The following is a 9,097-nucleotide window of genomic DNA, read 5'->3' on the forward strand; positions in this document are numbered from 1 at the left end:
ATGACACTGGGAAGAGCAAGCAATTGCACCAGAGGGTTTGCACAAGAGAATTGCAAGTTTTCTTACACTTGCAAAAGTAGGTGTAAAATAAGCTCATTTCATATTTAAATAGGGGACCCAAAGGCTTTAACAAGGTAAAAAAATAAAATGGATTCTTGGTATTACTTCATTAGATGAAATTTAGTAGCCATGTTGCAGTGATGTGCAACACCTCTAGGTCACCAGTCTAAAACTAAATATTTGGGTTTGTGAGAAACATGTACACATAAAAACGTCCTTTGAACAATAAACTTAGATCCTTCTGGATCTATTTATTACAACAAGACACAACAAGCTGTTCTAAATCAACACACACTTTATTATAAATTATATTCTTATGTGTTTTAGCAGTTTTGTTATGTTCAAAACGTATTATTAGGCTCTCAAAAGACGGATCATAGTGTGCTCTTGTGTAAGTGTGTGTGTGTGTGTGTGTGGGGGGGGGGGGGTTGCCATGAGGTGGAAAGGAGAAGTACATCTACACAATAATTGTCATTTTTGAGTTTTTTCATGTTGATATAATGACAATTTTTATATAAAAATGAAGTAGAAACCACTCAGCTACATTTGGAAATGTTTGTCATGGTGATAAAAATAATGATAAAATTAATAATAACAGTTTTCCCCAGAACATTTTAAATACAATTGTAATGATCATTCACTCACTCAGAAGTACGTAGCTCCTCATAGCTCATGGACGATCCACGAACTAAATGAGTGTAACTATAGTTCCAGACACTTTTAATATGGCACGTGTGTGTGTGTGTGTGTGTGTGTGTGTGTGTGTGTGTGTGTGTGTGTGTGTGTGTGTGTGTGTGTGTGTGTGTGTGTGTATTAGCACTTTTGTATCCTCTTCAAGGACAGTAGCACTCAGTGTGTCTGACCAGGCTTCAAACGGTGGTCACTCTCATCACCACCTCCTGGTTGGTGCCTCTCAGGCTGGACGGCCTCAGCTGGCTGAGGATGTGCAGGATGGTGTAGCCACAGTGGTGGTTGAGAATAGTCCTGACGTACCGACTCGTTCTGCGGCTGCCGTTTGTGACGGAGTTAGAGAAGTTCCTCTCAACTTGAGCAGCGGCTTTTCCGCTGGAACTGTTGACGTCTCCTAAATCCTTGGCTTTCTCATAATTCAGCACTTTCCATTGCTGGTTCACTGCCCGCCAGCGCTTAAAGATCTGGTAAACAGATGATCCTTCGTGGATTATAAGGCCTGGGCGTTAAGGACAAAGGATTGGGGAGGTTTAGGCAGGAAATGGTTTTACAAAAAAGACAAACAGTTGTTTGTTCAACAAGAAGTCAGAAGGTACAGTGTGTACTCGGGCTTTTTGGAATTGAAAACAAGATCTAAAGGTGCTAGCATTAGCGATTAGCTTTGCTGCTTTGAAAAATAGACCCAAATGTAATTATTAAATAAATGTATTAAAAATATGTTTTTAAAACTAAAACCTCCTCAACCACATAACATGGCAGGGATTGAAAACAGCAGGTGGTTTAATAAATGCTCAAGGTGGGAAAAATAATCTGGATTTGAAGATTAAAACAAAAAGTACATGAAAAACACGTTCAAATGGAAGCTCAGCTCTTTAGAAGATGAGTTCTGTTGCAAAATAGAAAAAGTTTCCTCTCTTTTCCTCTCAATTTTAAGGAATTCTACAACAGACATTACTAATAACATCAGCATACTAACCCTCTCAGGCTCAAATTAAGTTTTGATAAAAAGCCGATCAACTAAGTCCTTCAGGGTCCTTCTGAGTTAAAAAAAATGCTCATGAAATACGTGTGTGGAGTAACCGGGTAGGTAGGTTTTAACTGCAAATCTGCAACGCCTGCCTCCAGAGGGTTAAATGCTCAAAATGGTGCACAAAGTTAAGATTTAACAGTTGGTTAAATTCAGAGCCCTGAAACTGATTCAGCTTCGGGAACCAATGTTATTAGTGACATTTAACATGAAAATATGGTGGAAAATGTCTAGATATCGGCCCAAAAAATCGGCAGTGCATATCGGGACTGAGAGTGAACTGTGATTAAAGAGGAGACAACACACAAAATGAAATGTACATCCCAGTCAAAGTGTGTTTTACCTATACAAACGATGTCCATAAACCCGTACATGCTGTAGCAAATCTGAAACAGAAGGTCCTGCCGCTGCCATTTGGCTGAGGGGCTGAGAGACGACCACACCAACCAAGAAATACTGGCAACAAGGAACAGGGAGCCCAGGATGATGGCTGCAATCTGCACCTTCTCTATGACAGTCAGGGAGATGGTCTGCCACTGGAAACACGCACGCACACATGCGCACACACACATGCATGCACAAACACACAAATATATACACACACACACACACGCACACATGCATGCACAAACACACAAATATATAGACACACGCACGCACACATGCATGCACAAACACGCAAATATATACACACACACGCACGCACACATGCATGCACAAACACGCAAATATATACACGCACGCACGCACACATGCATGCACAAACACAAAAATATATACACGCACACACGCACACATGCATGCACAAACACAAAAATATATACACACACACGCACGCACACATGCATGCACAAACACGCAAATATATACACACACACGCACGCACACATGCATGCACAAACACGCAAATATATACACGCACGCACGCACACATGCATGCACAAACACAAAAATATATACACGCACACACGCACACATGCATGCACAAACACGCAAATATATACACGCACGCACACATGCATGCACAAACACGCAAATATATACACGCACGCACGCACACATGCATGCACAAACACACAAAAATATACACGCACACACGCACGCACACATGCATGCACAAACACACAAATATATACACGCACGCACGCACACATGCACGCACAAACACACAAATATATACACGCACGCACGCATACATGCACACAAACCCATGTGCACACACACACACACACACACACACACACACACACACACACACACACACACACACACACACACACACACACACACACACACACACACACACACACACACACACACACACTTTAACACATGTTCAAATCACAGTACTCAATACTAAAGATGTTTACAATCAAAACGTCAGACTCAAGACTTCAAAATAAAAGCCCACAAACTAAAAGGAGATGTGGCACATTTCTCATTTCCTTCATTTATATTCAGTCTATGGTCATTTTAGGTTTATTGCTGAAAACCTTCTATTTTGTATGAGTCGATTTTGCTCAGTTTCTTCAAAGCTGAAACAAGTATAACTCTGCAAACCCTTATGTGAAGCTCTTGTGCTTCCTCCTTGGGATCAGTGCTTGAATCTTGCACACAAATCACACTTTATTGCTGTTTTTGGTTCATATAGCTCCTTTAAGTCTGAGTTTTTCCCAAACTGTAACCACTGAACACCGTGAGCGTACCTGAAGTGGGTTTTTGGTGCTGATGGCCAACACCTGGTACTTGAAGTAGCAGAGCTCACAGCTCCAGGAACCCCTCTCACTGATCCAGCGGATCAGGCAGGACTGGTGTGAGCATCGAACAGAGCCATCACAGCGACAAGGGCTCAACAGCTCCCCCTGCAGGACGATAACAAGAATGGATGTTTGCTTACAGTTTCTCTACATAAAACACTATTTGTCTGCATTAAGCTCCTCAGTTTCGTACTAACAGTTCTGAACCTAAAACTCTCTTTTTTCTATTTAATTAAATTTAAATACATTGAAATGATATAAATGGATACATATGTGTGCGTGTGTTGTGTTTAGTTAAAAATGTGCTACTTAACAGTTTTCACTTTGCATCTCATAAATATGCATCATGCCATTTCAGATCAACTATCTCCACCATGAAAGAGCAGGATCATGTAATTCCTGTCTCTATTTCCAGAATCCTTCGATATTGTCGACCCTTCATCTTCTCTCTGACAGTTTTTCATCCAACGCTTTGGAATCGTCCTCTTTTCTACAGATATGCTGTCACTTTAAACCACTTTGATCATCACTTGTTTTTCTGTGCTGTTTCTCAGACAGTTTCTGATGCTTTGCTGCTCCTGTTTGAAGTTATCTCATGTTTAGTTTTTTTTAAAGATGGTTTGAATAAATTAATTAAGATGCATAAATCAGTGAAGTGTAACTCCTCAGCACACGGCAGCACTGTTCTATATCGGACACGTATGCCTGTCTGTTAGCAAAATAATGAGCAAATCCTTTCTTGCATTTATTTTTCCCCCTTTTCTTTGTTCATGTAAATGACGGTAAAATGTAGGATGTTTTTGTTGCCAGTGATGTGCTTCAGTGTCTGTTTACTGAGCATCAAAGATACAGCAGAGTAAGATGTGTTTGTAACACAGTAGAGCTGTGTGCCAGCTGAAATCTGGACTCATCAGACCAGGGGAGGTTTCTCTGTTCTCTCTCTGGCTCTGGTTCAGTTCTGGTGATCTTGTGAGAACTGCAGCGTCCGTTTCCTGTTCTTGGCTGACAGGAGAGACACGTGGTGTGGTCTTCTGGAACATCTGTTGTAATTCAGAGATGCTATTCTGCAGATCTTGGAAGAACCAGTGGTTATTTGAGCCACTTTTGTCCTTCATGTGTGACATATTGGATGATAATATTGGTCGTGTCTGAAAATCCACCCCTCCAGCACCAATAACAACACCATGATCTTAAATCTTGCTCCGTTCCTGGTTTGAACTTCAGTGAGACACCTCTGCTAGAGTTCGTCGCTGCATGATTGGCCGATTGGCTCTTTGTGTTAATGAGAAACTGAACACGCATAAAGTGGCTAAACAGGGTGTATATAATTCACACCATTACCAGTTGGTTTTAATCATTAATGAACAAATATTAGCAAAAAGACACACTCTCTGCTGACACGCGTTTTAACATCTAATGAGGATTTTGGACACTGATCCCTTTTAATTAGATATTTCACTCAAGTAAATACTTAAAGAATGATAAAACACACAGTTGTGCGTTCAGTTAAAACAAAAACCATTTCCTCCTTAACCAATCAAATGAAACATCCTGCGCTGGAGAGGTGAAGACACATCTTTTTGCTGAAATACTACATCCCGAACACATCTGCAGCCTGATACCTTAATCTAAACACAGTTTGCACATCTTGTTCTACTTTTCTGCAGTCTCTAAAGAAATCACAGGACATCTGGTGCAGGTTTTAGCTGTCAGCTTGACTCCCTGAGGCTCTCTGTCTTTAACTCTTCTCTGTCTGCCTCTAAGCGACGTGCAAGGGCTTTAATTAGTTAGATACCTGTAGGGGAAAGAAAACTTTCTGAGACCAACAGCAGTCTGAATTTGGCTCTCTTAGATTAACTTGGTTTTTTTTTTGTGGAAAAAGTATAAGTAAAGGTTTGATTCCAGCAGATTCCTTTCCCATGAAAGACTCCCCTGTTTTCTATCAAATGCATTCATTTCTTTCCTGCATTGCTTTTAGGATTGTCGATTTTTAAAAAATAAACATTTTGTTGTGTTTGTATTACTGAGAGTTTAACATTGGTTGGTATAAAGCTGCATCTTCTCCTCAGACTATTCTTAACCGGTGCCCTTTGTGAGCCCACTGATATTTTTAGATCATTACTCACTTCACAACTTCACTTTGGAACCTGAGCCGACGTGATGGATTCCTACAGACAGCTCTGATTTTAATGATGCTATAAATTACTCCAGAGGTTCCCAAATGTTTCAGAATCCGACCCTTAAAGGAACAGAGACGGTGACTTCACAGTAATGGTTTCCTCTACCTTTATAATGAAAACAAAATAATAATTAGAAATCATTTTTGGAGATTACAACTTGGTGTTTAATGGTTTCTGCTGAGGTCTCGGCCCCATGAGGAGCCACTTAAAGAGCAAGTCACCCCCAAATCAACTATTTTTTCCTGATAAACTATATAAATGTGTGTCTAATCGTGCTGCAGACACGTGTAGCCAATAGTTTTGCACTTTAGTGCATTTTAGTTCAAATTTAAATTTTCTGTCTGAAACTGTCAGTGTTGTGCCGTTGTCAGGTAAAAACTCTGCACTGCATTTGAATTTAAATCTGCCACCGCTATTGGCTAAGAGGTATGCTATGATGTAAACTGGTACATTATGATGTCACAATGTCATGAGTGTGTGTATTTGTTAGTGGCTCCACCCTCTCGGTCTGCTAGGCAACAGCATTTGTTGCATTTTTCAAACATGAAGCGGGAGTGAAGTACGCTTCTTGTAGGGGGTGACTTGCTCTTTAAAGCAACAGGAAGAATCAGGATCTTTCTGCATGTATGAATTTTGACCCAATTGGGGCCTGCAATCAATAAAAAACAAACAAGTTTGTATTCTCTGTTGTTTTGGTTATTTTTCTGGTCATTTTTGGTGGTTTAGTAATCCTTTCTTGAAGTTTGAGACTTCTAGTCAGGAAGCTCAAACAAATACCCACTCCATCGCTGTTTAGACACAGAAAACATTCACATCAGGTCTTGAAATTCTGAAGTTCACCTTTTCTGGGCCCTGGAAGCAGATCCGGCACTGCGGCGTCCTCGTCCCGCTCTCAGAGAGACTTGGTAGGGATGCTGCATCCAGACATCCTTCCTGGGCTTTGGATGTTTCTTTATCCTCAAAAGCCAGACTGCGCGGCCGAGGTTCAGACCCATAATATTCCTCCTCATCATCCCGACGAGAGCATCTCATCTGCGGCCAACCACAGCCTCCGATGGTGAACCCTCTCATGCTTGGCCGTGTGTCTGTGTCTGTCCTCCTGCTTGAATCAGAATGCATCAGCAGCAGAACCTTGAGTTCATTGAAAAACATCTGGATCCGATACTTGAGCATGCTTCAGCAGCTTTACTACACAGCTGGGAACAAAGAAGCCTCCAGCCTTGGCTCTGATAGCTCCTTCTTCACCACATCATCACCACCATAATTGCCATCACCGTCATCATCATCATCATTGTGCACTTGCACCTTTTCATTCAAGCTCACAGATCACATCTTGTTAAAAAATACAACTATGGTGTTGAAAAGCATGCTGCAACATGATAGGCTGTTAGATCAGCCCACAGCTCTTTGCATATCCTGTTGTTATAGCATGTGCACTGCTGTCCAACCAATGGGGAAGGATTATTATTTTTTTATGCACAGAGGCGTTTTCTGACCAGATTCAATGGAGGCTCAAAACCAAAAACACTGATCCATCAAAGGGTGAAGTCGGAAGGGTCCAGCAGCTGAGGTACTGGGTCCAAACTGGTCCTTTTACTGGTTTAAATAAAGAACTGGAGCTGTCAGTGGTTTTACTCACTGTTTTCAGCCTCAAAGCCAAATTGAGGGAGGTGGAAGTGAAATCCTTTAAATATCCGACTCATGTAGGAGTTTTTTTATTTACCATTTAGCCACTGAGGAAATGAAACCAGGAGGTGAGGAGCAGGCTGCTCCTTTGTTGTCTCCTCTCAGAATGAACGCTCTTTGTCCCGCACCTCCTCCTCCTCCTCCTGAAGTAGCTTCTCGACCCAAACTTATATTTTACATAAGCGATGGGGAACTATTTATATAAATAAATCAATTTTACTTGCAATACCACTTTTCCATCAAACATCCCTGCGCTGCGCCACGAAACGGGAAGAGGAGATTCCTTCACACCTTTCCAGAATCCCTGCAGAAATTTCACAACAGAAGTCCCGTTTGTGATCTGCTCGGTTCGGGTGGTCCCAGGTCCGGTTTTCTCCGGGATGGAGCCAAAATCCTCCCCATCATCTTTATTCTAGTCCGTTTTTCCAGCCTCCACTCCAAGCTGCTGAGCAGGAATGTGCTCCGTGATCCACAGCGGGCGGTGTGCGGGATGGAGCCGCTGTCCAACGTGCTGATGCTCACGTGACGCGAGGCCACGTGCTCGTTCACCTGCCGATCGACAAGATCAGTAAAATCAGGAGAGTGTGTATGTGTGTGAATTCAAGAGACCAGGGTTTATTAGAATTTATTACATTTTCGGAAATCACTAATTGATTTTCTTTTTGTTGTTTGGTTGATAGGACTGCACAGTCTCTCTCTCTCTCTCTCTCTCTCTCTCTCTCTCTCTCTCTCTCTCTCTCTCTCTCTCTCTCTCTCTCTCTCTCTCTCTCTCTCTGTGTGTGTGTGTGTGTGTGTGTAAGTCTAATCAACTGACTGGATCCACTAGAGAACAGAATACTTATCCAAATTGTCCTAAAAAGTTAAACAATGTTTAAATAAACAATTTCTCCTCTTTGATGATATAAATTGTTTTTTATTTTTTTAGAAAGCCTGATTGCTCACGTTGACAACCAGGTCTAGTGTAAGGATGGTGTATTGTTCCACAGGAAGGCTTCAAATACAAAACTCAAACACAATGGGGTGAGATAAACTCTTTTAATAACTGAATCCAATCAGAAGCATCAAGACAGAGACATGACCCAAACACAGTCCATGATCAAAATCACAATAAAACAAGACAAACGGTTGCAGATTTAAATCTAAAATAAGAGGAGACAGACTGAGTAAGCATCTTTTGCAGCTAAATATCATTGTCCAAAAGATGTGCGGTTTGTTTTTAACCTTTTGAAATGCTAGAAGCGCACATCCTAAAAATAATCATGCATGCTCCAGTGATGCTTTTAACCAGAGGCGTGACCAAGTCACTGCTTTGCAAGTCACAAGTCTTTCAAGTCAAGTCTATATCAAAGACAACCACGTCCAAGTCGAGTCCAAAGTCAATGATGTGGAAGTCCAAGTCAAGTCCAAGTCCTTAACTTTTAATTTTCAAGTCATAATCAAGTCATCTGTCCAACTTTAATTTAATGACAATGATAATAAATTCCAGAAATAAAACTTCTTAAAGCTTCATTTATTTGCTCAAACAAGCAGAAAGAGCAACTGAAACTGTAGTGGTCTGTGTCTGTGTCTTCCCTTCTGTGTCTCATAGCGCCCTCATGTGTCTTTTGTCTGCGTCTCAGTTAAGTGTCATGTTGTTACCCTTTTTAATCATTCCTCCCATCAGCTCCAGCTTCTTTGTCCCCAGCTCGGTGTGTGTG

The 9,097-nt window shown here is 41.3% G+C and overlaps 1 protein-coding gene across 5 annotated transcripts; it reads right to left on the reverse strand.

Moving 5' to 3' along the window:
• Positions 1–335: 335 nt before the first annotated feature.
• Positions 336–7,911, reverse strand: LOC107385650 (E3 ubiquitin-protein ligase MARCHF9). 5 transcript variants are annotated; one of them, XM_015959690.3, is made up of 5 exons: positions 7,692–7,911; positions 6,555–6,813; positions 3,484–3,639; positions 2,121–2,313; positions 336–1,249 (listed from the first exon to the last, which is right to left on the reverse strand). In XM_015959690.3, the coding sequence occupies exons 2-5, from the start codon at positions 6,783–6,785 to the stop codon at positions 930–932; spliced, it is 900 nt and encodes a 299-aa protein (XP_015815176.1). In that variant the 5' UTR covers positions 6,786–6,813; positions 7,692–7,911; the 3' UTR covers positions 336–929. The 5 variants fall into 5 exon arrangements, with proteins under 5 accessions (XP_015815176.1, XP_054605638.1, XP_070405969.1 ...); XM_054749663.2 differs by having other exon boundaries at positions 6,555–6,816; XM_070549868.1 differs by having other exon boundaries at positions 7,438–7,911.
• Positions 7,912–9,097: the final 1,186 nt, after the last annotated feature.

This window comes from Nothobranchius furzeri, chromosome 3 (assembly GCF_043380555.1).
Source record: "Nothobranchius furzeri strain GRZ-AD chromosome 3, NfurGRZ-RIMD1, whole genome shotgun sequence".
NCBI lineage: Eukaryota > Metazoa > Chordata > Actinopteri > Cyprinodontiformes > Nothobranchiidae > Nothobranchius > Nothobranchius furzeri.

What these genes read in the sequence shown, in the direction of transcription:
- LOC107385650 (XM_015959689.3), bottom strand. Translation starts at nt 6,887, where the DNA reads ATGCTCAAGTATCGGATCCAGATGTTTTTCAATGAACTCAAGGTTCTG. An exon ending in GCACCAAAAACCCACTTCAG is followed by an intron (nt 2,314 to 3,483) that starts GTACGCTCACGG and finishes GCGTGTTTCCAG; the next exon opens with TGGCAGACCATCTCCCTGAC. An exon ending in TATGGACATCGTTTGTATAG is followed by an intron (nt 1,250 to 2,120) that starts GTAAAACACACT and finishes CTTAACGCCCAG; the next exon opens with GCCTTATAATCCACGAAGGA.